This window comes from Pelodiscus sinensis, chromosome 10 (assembly GCF_049634645.1).
Source record: "Pelodiscus sinensis isolate JC-2024 chromosome 10, ASM4963464v1, whole genome shotgun sequence".
Taxonomy (NCBI): domain Eukaryota; kingdom Metazoa; phylum Chordata; order Testudines; family Trionychidae; genus Pelodiscus; species Pelodiscus sinensis.
The window spans coordinates 4,813,997-4,834,040 of NC_134720.1; the positions used below are offsets into that span (position 1 = coordinate 4,813,997).

The 20,044-nt window shown below is 44.2% G+C and overlaps 1 protein-coding gene across 8 annotated transcripts in view; it reads left to right on the forward strand.

Moving 5' to 3' along the window:
- The window catches only part of GIGYF2 (GRB10 interacting GYF protein 2), a 128,326-nt gene that overhangs the window by 31,500 nt on the left and 76,782 nt on the right, over nucleotides 1–20,044 (forward strand). For 5 of the 8 annotated variants that reach the window (XR_012906183.1, XM_006123679.3, XM_075937383.1 and 2 more), the window contains exon 5: nucleotides 8,907–9,015. Coding sequence is in view for 7 of the 8 variants with exons in the window: in XM_006123679.3 (XP_006123741.2) it covers nucleotides 8,907–9,015 (109 nt within the window). In the remaining variant the exon portion in view is untranslated. Of the gene's footprint in view, nucleotides 1–429; nucleotides 678–8,906; nucleotides 9,016–20,044 lie in introns of all 8 variants that reach the window. The other 3 variants (XM_075937384.1, XM_075937386.1, XM_075937387.1) reach the window with 1 other exon arrangement.

Genomic DNA, 20,044 nt, shown 5'->3' on the forward strand with positions numbered 1-20,044 from the left:
GCAAAAAATTCAAAGCAGCCACACCTTAGACACTATCAAAATAGAATAGGCTCTGCTTTCCTGGGGCCTACACTTGAGTATCGGTCCTTGTCCCTCAGCAAATTAGATTACAGCCTGTGAGGGGCAAATTAGTTACAGTGGCATGCCTTAGGTATGTTACTCTTACAGATATCTATAGGGCTACAATGTGACATATATTTACTCTTCATTAGACTTAGCATCCAGAGCTGATGCACAGTTGGGTAGGGCAGCACCTTGTTTAACTAGGATTCTGTCACACTTTCCACAAAGGGCGGTATTACTTATAAAACTACCCTCATGAGTGGGAATATGCAGAGGACACTCAAAGAAGAAATGGAGGATACTCACCTTAGCCAGAGGACTTTGAGATATATTCATGCATCCTGCCCACCTTTCTCTTTTCCTCAGAGTCCTAATTACAGCCAAAGTGGGACTTGGAGGAGGCACTGGAAGGATCTGAGGCAGCCAGAGTGACATATCCCCTTTTATAGCCTCGCCCTCAGAACATTCAGGAACAGTGAGGGGAGGGACAGGAGGGGGCATGAAAACGCTCCAGCAGGCACAGCTATCAAAATGTTCCACAGTCAGAGCTGGACCAGAGGCACATCCTGTAAGTGTGACTATGCAGAGTCCATCTTGAAGAACTCTAGTTACAGGTGAGTGACCTCCATATTTAGTTCTATGTCATCTTGAAGGTGCTGTATTCACTGTTCTCCATACTATATCTCTGCCGTAGCGTCTTTGCGTGCTTAAACAACACTTGTCCAATTTTTTATATGTTTGAGAGAATTTTCTTCCAACTTTTCTAGATGAGTCACACTTGGAGCCTTGAAGAAAATTCTTTTCAGAATCAGGCAAAATCATTCATTATCAATTATCCTTCTCCTAAGGGGCTCTTATAGGATGAGATGAACTCTGATGATGGAAATGGCTATACAACTGGTGCTAGATCCTTCAGAATCCCTTTCTAAAATGAATCAATTGTAATATAGATCTGCTGTTTTGGTGTTGATGTTTTTACTACTTCGCCAAGTATTCACTGTTCATTGATAGCAGAGTTTCAAGGGGATGCCATTATTACTTCCAGCTTCCATCTCTGGTGGTCTGATGGCCTTGGAAGCCAAAGGACGTCACAAACACATCTCTTGGCACTCAATCTGTATTATCTGGTAGGAGATTAAGAATATCAGGTATCTGGGAGGAAATGTATTACTTAACCTGTCAAGGGGGCTCTAAGTGTCCCTCTTCCAGTGGGGAGCTGTTAGTCGGTGAGTGGTATATTGTAACAACTCAGTACTCTTGGCTTTATATCTCTCAGGGAAGAGAAGTACCCTAGTTTTGATCAGATCTGCAGAGGAGATGATCATGAGTAGTCGTCACAGAGATTGTGACAGTTTTTCTATACAGACAAAACAACCTTGTATGATTTTTCATTGTTCTGGGCTCTGGTGGAGGTTCTCAAACTGGTGTGCGGTCTGTGAAAAGTTGGCTGATCATATGGTACTAACTGTCCTCATCTCTATTAACTTGATTCAAAGATAAAACTTCTTGCCTACATGCAGAATGTTGGGAAAATGTCTAATTGTTGGATTACTTACCTTTACTTCCCTGTAGGCCCACGTGAAAATTAGTGGAAAGGATGGAAAGGAAGATGGGCCACACAATCATGAGTGACAAAGCCAGTGTGTCCATAGGATAATCTCTATTAGGAAATGGTCCAAACTGTGAAAACAATTGAGAACCCCTGTTGTGAAGTTGAGTTCTTAAGGGTAGATGTCGCAAGTCTGATTTTGTTTTTTTTGCTAGGTCTTCAGGTACTTGTGGATGCCTTCCACCTTTTGAACTTGGCAGTCGGTTCCTCCTTGATGGTAGCCAGCAACAGAGCTCTCTGCAAGCCTTCTCATTTCTCTTATCTTTCTGGCTTCTCAGTTCTCTCATCTGTCTTGCTTTAAGTATTGTTTTTCAGTTCTTCCCTAGCTTCTAGCCAGACCCAGTCTTTTCTTATTTGTAGACTCTGCAGAAATATTGGTTTCTGGCGCAGAAGTGCGGGTAAAGTTTGTTCCCAGTGATCTCAAGGAATCATGGTTCCTTGACTGTGATCATTCTGTTGGATATTGTGTTTTGCAGTTGTCCTGACTCATTGCCTCTCAACCCTAGTTGATACTTTGGAATTAAATTGGTATCGGGCACATTAGTCGAAACAGTAGTTAAGAATAAAATTATTAGGCACGTAGAAAAACATAATTTGTTGGGCAACAGTCAACATGGTCTCTGTAAAAGGAAATCATGTCTTACTAATCTGAGTTCTTTGAAGGGGTTAACAAACATGCAGACAAGGGGGATCCAGTAGATATAGTATACTTAGATTTTCAGAAAGCCTTTGACAAAGTCCCTCACCAAAGGCTCTTGTGTAAATTACATTGTCATGGGATAAGAGGGAAGGTCCTCTCATGGATTGAGAACTGGTTAAAAGACAGGAAACAAAGGGTAGGAATAAATGGTAAATTTTCAGATTGGAGAGGGGTAACTAGTGGTGTCCCCCAAGGGTTGTCCTAGGACCAGTCGTATTCAACTTATTCATAGAGAAAGGGGCAAGCAGTGAGGTAGTAAAGTTTGCGGATGATACTAAACCGTTCAAGATAGTCAAGACAGAAGCAGACTGTGAAGAACTTGAAAAAGATCTCACAAAATTAAGTGATTGGGCAACAAAATGGCAAATGAAGTTTAATGTGTTTAAGTGTAAAGTAATGCACATGGGGTTATTTTTTCCAAACTGTGTATATAGTATGATGGGGGATAATTTGACTACGACAAATCAGGAAAGAGATCTTGGAGTTATCGTGGATAGTTCTCTGAAAATATCCACACAGTGTGCTGTGGCGGTCAAAAAGGCAAATAGGATGTTAGGAATTAAGAAAGGGATAGAAAATAAGACACAGAATATCTTATTGCCCCTGTATAAAACTATGGTATGCCCACATCTTGAATACTGTGTACAGATGTGGTCTCCTCACCTCAAAAAAGATATTTTGTCCTTGGAAAGGGTTCAGAAAAGGGCAACTAAAATGATTAGGGGTTTGGAACGGGTCCCATTTGAAGAGAGGCTAAAGTGACTGGGATTTTTCAGTTTGGAAAAGAGGAGATGGAGGGGGGATATGAAAGAGGTATATAAAATCATGAGTGGTGTGGAGAGAGTGAATAAAGGAAAGTTATTCAATAGTTCCCATAATATAAGGACTAGAGGACACCAAATGAAATTAATGGGTAGCAGGTTTTAAATTAATAAGTGAAAGTTCTTCTTCACACAGCACATAGTCAACCTGTGGAACTCCTTGCCTGAGGAGGCTGTGAAGGCTAGAACTGTAACAGAGTTTAAAGAGAAGCAAGATAAATTCATGGAGGTTGGGTCCATAAAAGACTATTAGCCAGGGGATAGAAGTGGTGTCCCTGGCCTTTGTTTGTCAGAGGCTGGAGATGGATGGCACGAGACAAATCCCTTGATCATTGTCTTTGATCCACCTCCTCTGGGGCACCTGGCAATGGCCACTGTCGGCACACAGGTTACTGGGCTAGACCGAACTTTGGTCTGACCCAGTACGGCTGTTCTTACGTTTTTTCTAGAATTAGTCTCACTCTTTCTTGGTCCAATGAATATTTAAATATTTATGCAAAATTGAATGTCTTTGACAAATTGAGACAAGAATAACCTATAATTTCATGATGGCAGTCACCTGGTAGAAGGGAGATCTGAGTTCAAGTCCCTGCTCCCCAATGGGGATTGAAACCTGCATTTCCCATGTCCCAGACAAGTGCTCTGACCACAGGTAAAGATTATAAAAGGAGAGAACACCGTCTCCTCTCCCTTTCCCACTTCCTTCCCTTGCCAAGCTCTCCAAATAGTGATCCACATTTTATGTGGAAATTAATTTGCTTGATTACATAAGTTGATAGTGAGCTAGCTTGAAGTTGAAATGGATCCACCTTACATTGCTTTTTACTAGGTGTTACGAACTTGTTAAAGATTCCTCTTCAAGAAATCTGTATTCTGAGACAGGACAGCTTCCACCATAGATGGGGTGTAGCAGCCATATAGTTCTTGTTCCTTAAATTTAAGTGCGTTCTTGTTCAGCTTAGGTCTTTAGGAAGGAATCCTGCTTTCTCTCAACACTGTAAAACATGCTTGTCGAATAAAGGAATTCCTTTTTTACTCCATCCTGCTGGCAATTGAAGAGTATATTCCTGAGAAATAAAAAACTATTTTTGCATTATTATTTTTTGCTCTCTGTTGGAGTAATAAAATGATTTCATTATTTTGTATTTACATTGGCACCTAGGAGCCCAAACCAATATTGTGGCTCCAGTGCAATGACCCTCCAAAATGTAGAGGAGACCAGTTTATGCTCAAAAGGGTTTCCAATTTAAATAGACCAACGGATGAAAGAAATAAAGCATTAGCCTTATTTTTTACCAATTGAGCTACGAGGCATAGAATAAGTGACCTAATGCAAGCGTCTAGGTAGGGGTGTGGGGGGGGGGGGAGGCTGGATATATTTTAAGCAAGGAGAGATGCAAAATATCTTTGGAGCGGTACTAGATGTAATTATTTCTTATCCTTAAGAGTGAACAGTAGTATAGCTGCAGCTTCTGAATCTTATACTTTGACCTAGTGCTGTGTAGGGATGTGAAAGTGTAATTGTGTAGATGGTTAACTGATGAGCCTGGGCTCTTCGGTTAACGTTCACGGTTATAGGTAGGCTCTCAGTATGTGTAGGGAGCTGCCTGTGGGAGCTGGCTGGCCCCCAGTGTGTAACCATTGAAATGTTTACCGGTTACACATTTATTCGATTAAATGCATTTTAACATCCCCTGCTACATAGTGTTTAATCCCCTTTCATCTAAAATTCCAACTCTTGCACTATGTCATGATTGACTGCAAGTCAGAACAGCTTATTGTCGTCAGTTCTTTTTATATGCAGCTGGTAAAGAAACTTAATTAGTCCCTTTTCTGATTAGGAAGAAAGAAGGAACAAATAGACTGTTTTAGTTCTCAGATGTTCAGTGTTTCTCAAACCACTGCAAATACTGAAATTTTCTTGTGAAAGATTTTCTTCCAAGGCTCTCTCCCCCCTCTCAGATTAGGGATGTAAAATCCTGTTGAATTGGTTACCCAGTTGAACATTATTTTTAACAGGTTAACTAATTAAATAAAGTACAGGTGGGGGGAGGGCACTTTTGCCCCACTGGCTTGAAGCAGACCCCCTCCCCTCCTGCTGCAGCTGGGCTGGAGCAGCCCCCATTTCCCCCCCACCTGTGGACAAGGGCTGCTCCAGCTGGCTGCTCAGAGTAGCCCCTGCTTGTGGCAGCGGGTGGACAGGGGCTGCTCTGGTCAGTTGGAGCAGCCTCTGGCTTCGGTGGGACCCGCGGAGCTGGAGCAGCTCCCTACCCATGGCAAGCAGGGGGCTACTTCAGCCCGTACTGGTTAACCAGAACTGGTAAGCATCCCCCATTTAAGAGTGAGGAAAGTGCCTTGCTATACACATCAATATCTGTACCTTTGATTTATAGTTAAAAAAAAAAACCAAGCTGCTTGGTGGGTGTGGGTGGGTGGGTTGGTTGGTTGGTTGAAGATAGTTTCAGTTAATGGCCAAAATTCAGTCACAGAAAGTCTATCAGACTCTGTATGTGATTGCATGTCTCCTTTAAATGTGGAGCACATGAGATTATGCTTTCTTTGTCAGTGTATAATGTACTATATAGTTGAGTGTTTGTGCATCTGTGTCTGTCTGTTTTGTTCAAGAACGCCTAAACAGTAAGAGGTAGGATCATCAAATCAGTATCCAGCTTCATTTTATTTTTACTTAAATCGAGATAAGAGGTTGGTTGTGCCAGGAAAATGGCCTGTGCCCAGGATGGGATGCTTCTCATAAAACCATACGGGGAGAGACAGTCTCTAGGCAGGTGAAAGAGATTGGCTGAGGGCACCTTCCTCCTCCTTCCCCCTTCAGGTTTGCCCCAATCCAAGTCTCCCACCCTCTTCTTGGCATCCTTTATGGAGGGCAGTGGGGGGCTGAACTCCCCCCCCCCTCCCCACACACACACTCTGCTCCTGATTTTGCATGGAGGACTGGCTGGCTGTTCCCTTCATCATGGAATCAGGGGAAAGTACACAGTTTGCTGTATTCTGTGCTGTGGCTGGGGAGTGCAGGGGGAGACTAACCTCAATCTGCTTCAGATGGCAGAGATGATCCCCTCTCCCAGCTGTGCCTGCTGGAGCTGCAACAGTCAAGGAGAAGTATTTCTTACCTAGCCTCAACCTGCTGTAGTGAGAGGGCTGAGAGAGTCCTCTCCCCCAAGGTAGTCCGCGCAGGTGTCTCTTGCTCTCCCCAGGAAAATACACCTAAAAGTCCATGTCTCACATGTACTAGTTTACAATGCAGTATAGCCATATATCTGGTGTTTCTCTCCCCTGTCTATTAGCTGGCTTACCTAAAAGATAAGTTGACTGTTACTAGCAGTTACTCCATAGTCTGTGCAATGGAGGTAAATAGTCTAACTGTGCTGGTGCCCATTGGAGGGTCAGATGCTTCCATGTGATAATTCTGCTTTTCAGCTGGCTTTATTAAATCCTTAGGAAATTGCATTAAAACCCCTCCTACATTAAAATCGTCTTGTGGTTTAGCCTGAGGCACTAACGGACAAGGTGGTCTGACAGTGACTTCAACTATTCATCACCACATGGTCTGTCGGATTGTCTGCTTTTCTGTCATGCTTGGTGATGTACTTTCTAGAAAAAAAACTTACATCGGATCCACACTTACGAACGGGGCTTTCTCGCCCTGGAGCTCGCAGGCAGCGGGACCGCCCAGAGCGCAGCCGTCCCGCCACCTCGACCTCCGGGGCGAGAAAAGCTGCTCCAGGTGCCCCGGTCTGCTGGGGACCGTCTCCAGCAGACCAGGGACACCTGGAGCAAAGCCGGGGAGATCGGTTGGACGCCAGTTCCGACTTACATACAGATTCAACTTAAGAACAAACCTACAGTCCCTATCTTGTACGTAACCTGGGGACTGCCTGTATTAACGTAGCGCTACATAATAAACACAAGGGTTTTTTTATTACATATAGACAGAGCTCGACAAATCACTGAATCTACTCACCTGTAGCGAGTAGTTTTCAACCAGTCACCCAGTTCACCGGCGGCATGCACATGCACAATGCGGATCTTGCGCATGCGCAGTGTGGGGCTGGCGAGTAGGTTTTGTTGCCGTTTGTCAAGCCCTGCGTATAGAAAGTAGGATTTAAGTGAAAACAGTCAAATCAAGTAAATTACTAGCTTAAAATAAACAAAAAACAGCTAATCCTAAATCCACCAAAGAACTTGTTTCATGCAAATTCTTGCTCTGAACCTGTGGTGTCCAACAAGTGCTGAAGTAGTAGCCACTAAGTGGCTGTTGCTGTACAGATCTAGCCACACTTAGCCAGCTCAATAGTTACATTGTTCAAGCCGACCAGCCACACACAGCTGGCCAAATAGCCACATGTGGCTAGTGGCTAATGTTGTGGACACCATGGCCCTAAACAGTTGTTCTAAGAATCTTTCACAAGTTCTGCAGTCTCTTCACTTGGGCCTGATCCTTATGCCGTTCAGTCTTAAATGTTTCCATCATGCATCTTAGGTGGTAAGTGAGGGTGGGGGGTCTCCTTGCCTCTGGTGACTGCCCTTATTGTTTGTCTCTCCTCTCCCGCCCTGCCTTTTTTGCCAAAGGCAGGAATTCTTTGTGCTCAGTTTAAACTTCCTCACCTTGAGTGGAAAGGTACAAGATCCAAAATGGGTTTCAGCATCAGATGGGCTAGCCACATGTCTTTTTGGGACCAACCATAGTTTGCACTTGCAGTAAAGGTAAACAGTTCATGGATGATTGGTATGAGAAGTGAGTCACTTAAGATCCTGAAGTTATCACTCATGGCCCTCGTTAGGACGTTTAGAAATAAAACCGGATTCACTCTTCATATTGACATACTAGAATAATACATGCACACAAAAAAATCTACAGATAAAGCGTAATGTAACTTTTAAGTTGACCTGTTACATGATATATTTTGCATGAAGTGTCTTTGATTTATGCATATTCATAATCTGATAGATTCCCTATCAAACACCCCCAATTCTTGCAGAATGGAGGAGCTGGTGTGTTACTGTCTTGCTTTAAAAATTAGTTAATTTTGAAATAGTATTGAAGCATTTCATGAATGAGCAGGCATATATTACTCACCTTTATATGTTGGCTCTATATTACTATTGATTTTAAGCTTTTGAAGTGCTAGTTAGTCATAAGCAGAGAGCAATGGAAACAGTAGTATGAGTACGTTTTTAATTACTTTTTGAAAATAAGAATTGCAGGTAAATTTTTTGTTTTGTTTTGGAGTAAAACGTTGTCTCACAGCTCACTGTAGCACATCTTTATTGGCGTGAACCTGTTCAGCCTGTCCACTTGATTCTCTGGCTCTGTCACCATAGTATTTAAACTGATACCACAGTACTTGCCTTTCAGGGAGCTGACTGTACACTCCTGAAGATTCCAAAAAGGAGATGGAAAGATAAAGGGAAATGTGTGCTTTTGTTTAGAAGTTCAAAGGAAACATTAAGAGTGGTGGGGGGGAAGTGGGAAAAGCTGAAAAGTGGTATTTTTGATGGGATCTCTTAGTTACTTCTCCATGAATCTCAGCAGTTTTTTTTATGTCTTTTGATTTGTTTTGTGATTTGTGAGCATTTTCAATCAGAGTAAATACAGAAGAATCAAGGTAGGTAATGTTTTTATGCTAAAAATCATTGGGGAAAGGTATGTTTGCTAGTTTATCTCACCATGGCTGTCTCCTCTTCTTGGCAGAGAAATTTCTCCATGTCGGTAAACAGTGCTGCTGTCCTGCGGTTGATGGGACGAGGAGGAGGAACAGTGGTAGGGGCTGCTCGAGGTCGAAGTTCCTCTAGAGGTCGAGGTGAGCTGTTTTCTGAAGACGGGGATGATACAGTTGATGGGGGACAGATTTAGGTTAAATTTGTCTGAAAATTGAGCACGTTATTTGGATAATATGAGTAGTTCCTACTCTCAAGGAACTTAATCTTTCAAGAGCCTAATGTGGTGGTTGACAAAGAAGGGAAGTGAATGTGGGAGAATGAGGGTTACAGCACCCCCAGATCACTAGGAATACATGTTACGTACATATTCCTATTTTGTGTGTGTGTGTTTTATACAATATATAAATTTTAATTGAAGGAGAATGATTGGGGGGAAAAAACATTTTTGAGTTTTATCAAGGATAAGGTTGCGTGACTCTTATGTCACCTCTGATGGCTGGATATTTTTTATTTAAACAAGTGTGTAGTTGCTCATAAAAGGAGAGAATGGAAGAATTGATTAAGAAGTTGACAAAATTGTTTTACCTTAAATTTGTGGTTTGCCGCCAGGAACATAGAGACATCTTCAAAGACATTCATCAAGATCAGTGATTCCCAACCTTTTCAAGCATATGAACCCCTTTCCAATGTAATAAAATTTTACAGACCCAAATGCGATAGCTGTTTTCAAACATTCCATTACTTGATGATAATTTGAAATGTATAATAGTTGATCTCTAAACATATATAGTAGTATTGAGAGATAATACAGTATGTCCGCATTGAAATGTAGCAACTTTAAGGTGAAAAAAAAAAAGGTGTAAAGTGACTGACGTGTTTTATAAGTTGTCTCCAGAGTACAGTCGTAGCTTGTAAGCTTCAGGGTTGGCTGAGGGACATGCAGACTGCTGGGCACAGAGCTTCTCAGATCCCATTGGCTGCAGTTCACCTGTGCTGCTGCTTCAGTTCCTGTCCCATCCGTCTCCTGCCCATCCACAGAGTGAGGGGGCTCTCGTGGCCAAAGGGAGCTCTGGAGCTGCCAGCTCGCCAAGGGCGAAACTTCTGGAGCATGGGATAGGGTTGGGGGAACAGCCGTGCACGTCGGGACACTGCTTGCTTTTGATCCTGTTCTCCAAAAACTAAGGGAACATGGGGGAAAGTGCTTGCATACTGTGCGTGCCTTTCTCACACCAGCCAGGTGTGAGAGGCATGCACAACATGTACTTTGCCCACATTCCCTTGGCTTTGGGAAAACGGGGAATGCTCAGGGAGGTGGTGGGGGGAGAAGAAAAGGGAAAAACTAAGGATTGGTCCCACCGCAGTGGGCCTGATTCTTACTTCTAAAAACTTTCCATGGACTCGCTGCAGTGCCCTCGTTGGACCACAGGTTGGGAACTACTGATTTAGATATTTGCCTAGTTTTATAACAGGCTACATTTAAAAAAAAAAAAAAAAAAAAAGCCACACTAATGAAGTCAGTACAAATAAAAATTTCACACAGACAACTTGTTTACACTGCTCTGTCTACTAGATAGTGAATATAAGTACAATTACAATTGATTAACTTTTATAATTATATGGTAAAAAAGAGAAACCATGGCAGTTTTTTCAATAATAGTGTGCTGTGACACTTATGTATTATTGTGTAGTTTGTAAGCAAGTAGCTTTTAAATAAAGTGGAATTTGAGAGTACCTAAGAGAAATTGGAGTCCTGGAAGGAGTTACAGTAGTCTGGGAAAGTTGACCCACTGACTGAAATCATAAGTCTTTATTTGTTTTTAGGAATGTTGTAGATAACAAACGGAAAGAGATTAGTGGAGGTATAAGGTCTGTCATAAGAGTTTATTTTTTTTGCTAATAGCACTTTGTGTTCTGTTAATTCCACTACTTCACTAAAGTTATTCTCTGTTATTTGTTGGGTCCTTCCATGCTGCAACATTTAAAGCAAATGGGGAAAAGGTGTCCTTAGACGAGGCCATGTCTTTGTCAAGGTCAGGCTTTGTCTTCGCTTAAAAGTTTAAAATGCAACTGCGGCAGTGTTTTAATCTGAAACGGTGGCCACCACAGGAGCACTAGGGGAGAAGATCTCTCAGCACTCAATGAAAATCATCTCCGCGAGGGAAGCAGATAACAACACTGGGAGCACAGCTCCCAGTGCTGTAATCTGGTTTGCATTGATGCTTTACAGTGCTGTAGTTAGGGATATAAATACTCCTTAAATGTCAACCAGCTAAATGATATAATTTTAATAGTTTAACTGGGGTCTGGACAGCTTGAAAGGGCTCCTTTAGCCCGTCCCTTTGCGGATGTTGGGTTGGGGACTGCTCCAGGCTGGCTGGGCTGCCGATTAACCTGTCACCCATTAAGCATCACCCGGTAAGGTATCGATTACAAGGGGTGAATGGTTAACCCTTGACATCCATAGCTGTAACTTGCTGCGCTTGTTGGAGTGGGGGTGTTGTTTCAAGCCTCTGACCCAGAAAGTTATAGCACTGCTAAGTGCCAGTATAAACTTAACTTTAGAATAAGGTGTAGTACCTGCACCTGCTTTGTTTGGGAAAAGAATTTTTGAAGACCAAAAATAGATTTTTAGATAGATAGTATCTTTTTAACTTTAATTTTCTGGTGAGAGTTAATGATCTGTGATCTGTATTAGTTAGATGGGGAAGAATAGAGAAATCAAAGTGATTGTCAAGATTTGTGTTGTACTCTTAGATGATGATTTCATATATCAAATTATTTTTTAAACATTTAAAATTATTCAACATTTTATTAAAATTATTCTGTAAAGCAGTGTATTTTCCACAGTAACCTTAATTTACATTTTTTTAATCAAACAGATTTATTCTCTGTGTCGAGAGATAGGCTTCCCACGATCCAAGTCCTCCACGGGTCCACTTACCAGTGTCCATATGGCTCAGAGTCGGAGTCTCAAGTTCCCACTCTATGGGAGTTAATGTGGCTCAGCAGCCTGAGTCCTTGTTGTGCCTCCCCTCTGTCAGGGTAAATACAGCCCTGAGGCCTAGTTCTTGTAGTTCTCCCTTCTATCGGGGTAAATATGGCCCTGAGGCCTGGTCCACAGGTGGAAGGGAAACTACCTCTGCCCAGGAGCACTGTGGAGGTAAGAGGACTTGGGCCCTCCCACTGCACTGGGTCCAGCCCAAAGCCCTGTTAGCAGTGGCTCAGTACACTGCTTGCTCAGTGGGGAATCCCATTGCAACACACTGAGCACTCGGGGGTCAATTCCCCGCCCTGGGCTCCTTCCTACCACCCTGGGCCGTGGCTGTTGCTGTGGTTGCTGCTGCGGCTGTGGCAGCCACTGCATCAGGTCAGGCTGCGCCTGCTCCTCTGATTCTGGAGCTCTCTGCAGATCCTTCCCCTTCTGCAGTCAGCCCTGAGTGAGCTGCCCTCAGGGCCTTTTATACTCAGGCCTCCTGTGAGCGTGCCCAGCAAAGCCCTGGGGGAGGGGCTTTCTCAGCCAGCTGGGCCCAACCCAGTCTGTTCTACAGTACAGGGCTGAGATGCTCCATCACACTCTATCAGTTTGTCATAGAAATGATTCTCTTATCAAAAATATTAACTTTCATTATGGGTAACACAGTTGCCATATATAATAGATGACTGACTGAGAGAAAAGTAATCTCTTTTAAAACACAATTTAACAATTGGCAGTAATGTTGAAGTACCAGCTGACTTAATTTAAATGTATTCCATAAATTTCTAAGTGTACTAGTGGGTTTGTAACTCTTACTGTAGAAGTGTTTTTAGGCTATTTTAATAATCAGTCTCTGAAACTGTTTCAGTGAAACAGTAGTCTGAACTGCAATTTTACAGTTAAGTTAGCATTACCAAGGCATTTTAATTATAAAATCATCTGCTGTAGTGTGTGATTTTTTCATTTTTTGAATCTTAGTACATTTTGTGGGGTGTCATTTGAGTTGTGACTAACAAGTTTTCTCTGTTATAAAGTAGTACTCCACAAGCAATCTAAGGTTGTGCACTTGACCTTTTTAATTTATTTGTTTCCCTGGGTGCTCCCCGTGGAGTATACTTAAGTCTTGGCTTGGAGGACTGGAAGGTTTGCATTGATGAAGAGGGCTGCAGAGAAGTAAAGGGTTTAAGTTCCTCTGTGGACTGAGCTATAGACTGACTTCTGGTAGTGTTGCTGTTTTCCTGTTTGAGGCCATCCATAATGGAGGCAGTTTTACCCAGTGCTGTGCTGTGTATTTATTAATTGAGGCAGAGACATTTTTTTTTCTCCCGTTGAATCCATTTTCACTACCATTTCACAAGTATCTAAGCCATTTAGAGCCCTAAATTCTACTTAAAATATACCTGAGTTGGGAAAATCAATAACAGCCAGAGCATTTCTTACACTACTGTCATGGCAGTTCTTAATTCTAAACCTTTAACAATTTGAGCTCATGAACACAGCATGCTACATACTAATTTATTTGGAGGTTAGAGTCACATTGTGGCTAGAGAGCCCCCCTGATTTCTAGGTGATTTTGGTTCAATTCCCAGCTCTGCTACAGATTTCCTCTGTTACCTTGACAAGTTAACTTCATCCTCTGTGCCTCAGTTCCCCATCTGTAAAATGAGAATATTTGCTTTACCTTGTCTGTGTATATGGTAAGTTCTTAATGGCAGATCCTGTTTTTCACTGTATGTACAGTAACTAGCACATTGAGGTCTCTATGTACTTCTGTAGTACAAATAATAATAGCAATACTCCCCATTTACAATTTTTTTTAAACGCCCCATGTATTTTGTGATTTTTCTCTATCTTTGCATTAAAGAGGCTTCTATAGTCTTCATTCTGGCATTGAAATATCAACTAATCCTTGTGTTTTATGCTTTGTTCATTTGACATCTACCTCCAGACTGTTGGGATCAGGTACTCAAGAATTCTTTACTTCAGTAAGAAAATAGGGAAAGTTGGAGAAGTTGGCCACAATTGGGAGGCAAGCTGGGCTTGTACAAAAAGAGTAAACTTAGAGCAAATTGCATTTTAAAATATCTCCACTAGGTACAATCTGTTTAAAATCATATTTACTAAAACATATTAGTTTTTCTGTTGGTCTGTAGAAACTGCTTTGACACATCTTGGTAATCTTTTCAGTGATACACTGATTACATCTTTGTTTCCTGTGTAAAATCTATGCATTTAATAATTGAACTGTTGCATAGTAGTGTCTTTCCTTCTTCAGTCTGTTTCACCTCCTTTCCCTGTGTTGTTTGTAGCTCTTCTCTGCATTACTTTGTCCTGGATTATAACCAAGATTCAAATTATTCTGATTTCTACATTCCCAAAAGTTATTTTCATGTTCTTGGTAAACCTGCCGTAAAATCGCGAGTATAATGCGTTCTCTTCCCCCCCCCCCCCCCCCCCCCCGGGTTTTTAAGGGTTAAAACTGGGGTATGCGTTATACATAGGACGTAATTTGTAAAATTTTTATCTCCACCCTCCTCCTCCAGGCTCCCGGACAAGGCACGGTGCACGGGCAGCTAGGTAGGGGGCCCCCCCCGGCAGGCGCGAGCTCAGCTGCCCTGCCCGCCGGTTCCTCACCTTGTCTGGGAGCCTGGCTCACCTCGCGCCTGCCGCAGGACCTCCTGCTCAGCTGCCCGCACGCCGAGCTGGGCTCGCACCTGCTGCGAGGACCCCCTGGCCAACTGAGCTCGTACCTGCCACAGAGGCCCCCTGGCCAGCTGCCGGCGCGCTGCACTGAGCTCTCGCCTGCCTTTGGGCCCCCCGGCCAGCTGACCTCGCGTCTGCTGTAGGGGGCCCGCTGCTCAGTTACCGGTGTGCCGGCAGCTGGCCAGGGGGCCTTCGTGGTAGGCACGAGCTCAGCGTGGCTGGCCGGCAGCTGGGCAGAGGTCCCCCATGGCAGGTGCAAGCTCAGCCAGGCTCTCGGACAAGGTGAGGAGCCGGCGGGTGGGGCAGCTGGGCAGAGGGGAGGGCAAGGGGCCCAGCGGCAAGCGTGAGCTCAGAGCAGTGCACGAGCAGCTGGGCGGGGAGCAGGTTTCCAACTCCGCTGCCAGCTTCCCGGTGCTGCACGCACTTTTCCCTGATGAGCATGCAGGTGGGAGCGGCTCCTTCTTTCCTATATATACGGTAAAATCACGAGTATAATGGGGGTGTGCCTTATGGATAAGAGCTCAGTTTAATCCAGAATTCTGACATTTAAAAGGTAGGTACGCATTATACTCGTGATTTTACAGGATCTGTTGGCACCCTGTTTGTTTGTTTGTCTTTTTCCATGAACAGCTCCAGACATGGTGATGAGGGGCACACAACCTTGAGAGATATTAAGTGCTTTAAAATGTAGGTGTTAATTCCCTCTCCCTCCCTGCCATAAAAGCAAAAATCAACTTATTGGGAAACACAGCTGTTTCTTCAAGTAGTGTCCCCATAGGTGCTCTACTCTGGGTGCTGGTGCGTTCTTGCTCCAACGACCAGAGATTTTTCTAGTGGTGTCCACTGCACCGTGCGTACGCTGTGGCACCCCCCTCATGCCGTTAGTGTTAGTTAGGCAGGAGCGCAGCCCCTCAGTTCCTTCTCTGCTGTCCCTTGAAGCAGACAGAGCTTCTCTCCTTTCCACTGTTTCTACAGAAAAGCAACATAAAGCTGATTATTTCCCCTTAGTTTCCTCATATTTCCAAGTTTTAAGACTCGCTTCCCGAACCTATAACAAAAATAAATAAAAAATTTTTCTTCTGTCCATTGGCCTGCTGCTTTTCACCACACCTGGGATCTCCCAGCTTCAAGAGGTGTGAGTTGTGCCGGGATGCTATCCCCGTCTTTGACAGGCACTCTGTGTGCATAAAGTATGGAGAATCTCACCAGACACAAAGGTACCTACAGTGTTCTAAATTGACGGTCAGAAAATGCCGTGACCATCCAACAGATTGAAAACTTTCCTCTGTGAAAGGTTCCACCAACCGTCTTCTGAGGACACACCACCTGGCTCAAAACCAATTTCTGCCCAAAAGTATGGACAGAACGTGTCGCTCTACCTCTTCTGGCATGTCTCTCTTGAAAAGGAGACTGTCTCCAGCCTGATCCTTACCTGTGGCACCTACGGCCACAAGCGTCAGCACTGTGGATAAGCCTGGCACACCTGGCATGGCACTGCCCAAGATGCTGGCACCGCATAAGCGGGTGCACTCGGAGCCCAAACAAAAACAAGTGGCACTGTTGGCACCGACCACACTGCCAAGCAAGCATAACCACCATTCCGCACCAAAGCTGCCAACTCAGTCGGCACCCGCCTCAGTATTTAACAGACCCCGTACTGAGATGCTTCCTCCTGACCAATCAGCACTGCCAGCACCAAGTAAACCACGTACCTCACTATCGTCCCAGGAGCACCTATGACATGAGTTTTTTCTTAGGAGCCGTCTGTCACCGGCACTGTTATCACCAGGTTCCTCTATACAATTGGTGCACTCATGCAGTTAACCAGTTCTGTCTCACTCCCTAAGTGAAGCCAGCACTGAGCCACACAGCTGCTTTTCTTCCCAGTGTTCCAGTCCAGCACAGAGAGCTCCATCTGGGACATGGCCTATTATGTATGCATATCCATTGCCACCACCACCCTGGTATGCGCATCATTACACATACCTGCCACCCCCGTACTCTGGGATCATGTCCTCATAGGAAGAGCTATCATACCGAACCTTCCACAAGATCTAAAGAACCACCTCCTTCTCCCCAACCCACGACATCTATAACAGCACCTAACTCCCCAATCCAAACAGACATGGAAGACTCTTTTAGGGTGAGGACAGGTCCCCCATGCATAATTCTTTGTCCTCACCAGATGAGGCGGTTATTTCTCCCACTTTGCCACCAGCCGATTACTCAAAGAAGTTCCAAGAACTTTTTAAAGGGGTAGAATTAGCACAAGAGCAAGATTTACAGGAGGTTCAGAAACCTTACAACCCCCTACCTCTTCCAGGATCGCCCTCCTCATGGATGAGGTTATTATGGACTCAGCAGACATTTGGCAGACCCCAGCATCCATCACTCCAACCAGTAGAAGAGCAGAAAATACTTTGTCACACCAAAAGGAATGCACTTCCTTTTCACTCACCCTCCACCAAACTCCTTGTTAGTTGATTCCGTTAGACACAGAGCCAGACAACCTAATATTAGATCAACACCACAAGACCAGGACCACAAAAAATGGACATTATGGGTGGTGAAGTGTACTCCTCAGCCACCCTGCTCCTTAGAGCAGTGAATTATACCACCATGCTAGTGGATTGACTATTCTAACTACTCCAAGCTTCAAGAGCTTACTCAATACGTACCTGACCACAAGAGGCCTATCCTTCTCAATATCATGCAGGAGGGCCATACAATTTCTCGCACCACTCTACAGTCTGCAATGGATGTAGCAGACACAGCTGCACGCGTCACAGCCTCGGCTGTCGTGATGTGGAGAATATCCTGGCTGAAAGCATCAGAGGTTCCAAGGGATTTGCAGCAGAAGGTTGAAGACCTATCCTTTGATAAAAACAATCTCTTTGCAGCAAAAACCGATGCAGTACTTCATTCGATGAAGGACTCCCATACCACCCTAAGGATCCTGGGGATGTATATGCCCCCCCCCCTTTGAGAGAGCCAGATATACCAATTACCAGAGACCCAGGGAGCCATACAGACAGGAACCGAGGTATGACTTCCGACAGAAACAAAGGCCTGAACGACGTAGGCTCCAATGCCAGCAACAACATCAAGCAGCATCAGCCCAACCATCCACATCCAAGCAGTAAATTTGTCGATTTGGCCGGGAGCCAGAAAGACACTTTCCTTGTGGTCACACCATCAACCAATTGTCTACAATTCAGCCACAGCCTCCACCCCTTTTTTCAGCTATGGGCTCAAATAACATCAGACAAATGGGCCCTAGAGCTCATCCACCATGGTTACTCAATCCCTTAATTTCTCGTTCTCCTACCTACCCTGCCACACCATCCTCCCTCAGGGACCACTCTCACAAGACCCTCCTTGAGCAAGAGGTGCTTCACCTCCTCCAATTAGGTGCCATAGAACCAGTTACCAACAGAGTTCCATGGCTGAGGGTTCTACTCAGCTTATTTCCTAACACAGAAGAACAGAGGATGGAGGCCCGTTCTGGGTTTAAGAAAGCTCAACAAATATGTCGCTTACCACCGATTCAAGATGGTGACCCTAACAACAATAATTCCAGCATTAGTTGAAGGAGATAGGCTTTTGTGTCTCAACCTTCAGGATGCGTACTTCCACATAAAAATCCATCCCACCCACAGGCATTTCCTATGATTCACTGTCGGCCATCACCATTACCAATACCGAGTGCACCCTTTAGGCCTTTCAATGGCTACCAGAGTGTTTTCTAAAAGTATAGCTGTTAGTGGCCAACCTATGTCATCAGGGAGTCATATTTCCATACTTAGAGGACTGTCTCATAAAAGGCACATCCTTCCGAGAGACAAAGGACACGGTCGAGACTACCTCAAACCTCCTGCTCCATATTCGCTTCCATATAAATTACGAGAAATCCACTCTCCACTCCACTCAGGCGCTAGAATTTATAGGAGCATGCATTGATACTGTTGCGGCCAATGCGACCCTACTCACATGCAGATTTGACATCCTGTGCAACATCATAGCAGTAGCATGGGCAACCCCTACACAACAGTTGGCGAATGCCTAAAAATCCTGGGATACGTGGTTGCCACAACTTACATCGTCAGCTGGCAAAGCTCCACATGAGATGCTTTCAGTCTTGGCTAGCCACACTTTACATGCCATCCAGAGACCTGCTCTCTAAGTTAGTTACCATTCTGCTATGGGTCCTCAATTCCCTGCACTGGTGGAAAAATCCATATAACATATTAACTGGCGTTCCATTCCATCAACCTACCCCTACACTTACCATGATGACGGATGCATCACTCATGGGATTTGGTGCCCAGTTAGAACCCTCATGGCCCATGGCAAATGGTCCTTTACAGAGCAAATGCTTCATATCAACCTTGTAGAACTGTGAGCGGTACGGTACGCATGCTAGCATTTCCTACATCACAGCGCACAGGACTATCAACGTTATGACAAAATTAAAAACCAACCAATAGTCTGGTAGCACTTTATTTATAGACTAACAAAACGTAGATGGTATCATGAGCTTTCGTGGGCACAGCCCACTTCTTCAGATGACTGGAGTTTTGAGTTTAGGATGTCCAGACCCAAAATGCAACTTGGTACTTGGTCTTGCCATGAGGACAGGGGACTGGACTTGATAACCTCTCAAGGTCCCTTCCAGTTCTATGAGATAGGTATATCTCCATATATTAAATAGGGGAGAAGAGGGAAGGAAAAAAATGGAAGGGCGCGGGAAACAAGAGGCAGAGGGTATGTAAATATCAAAGGGAAACCAAACATGCTCCACCCATTTGATATTTACATCCCCTCTGCTTTTTGTTTCCCGCCCCCTTCCATTTTTTTTCCTTTCCCCCCTCTCCTTTTTTCTCTATTTATTTTGGGTCTGGACATCCTAAACTCAAAACTCCAGTCACCTGAAGTGGGCTGTGCCCACAAAAGCTCATGATACCATCTATATGTTTTGTTAGTCTATAATGTGCTACCAGACTATTTTGTTGTTTTTTTTAAATTAATCCTGTACAGACTAATTCGGCTATCCCCTGCAGCTTCTGAATATTGACAGACAACACCACTTGCATATATTACATCAATTGACAAGGTGGTGCATGATCCCCGTCTCTATGTACGGAAACTCTCAAACTATGGAACTGGTGCGTTGTGCATCAGATCACCCCTGTTGCCACTTCCCTCCCAGGGGGCTAAGTGTTACAGCAGCTGCCCTCAGCCGCAAGTTCTACGACCAGCACAAATGGGAGATATACAGGCAGTCCCCTGGTTACGTACAAGATAGGGACTGTAGGTTTCTTCTTAAGTTGAATCTGTATGTAAGTCGGAACTGGCGTCAGCCGCTGCAGAAACTGATCAGTTTCAACCGCGGCTGAATCTGGACGCCAGTTCTGACTTACATACAGATTCAACTTAAGAACCCCAGGCATCCCCAAGTCAGCTGCTGCTGAAACCTATCAGCGGCTGATTCC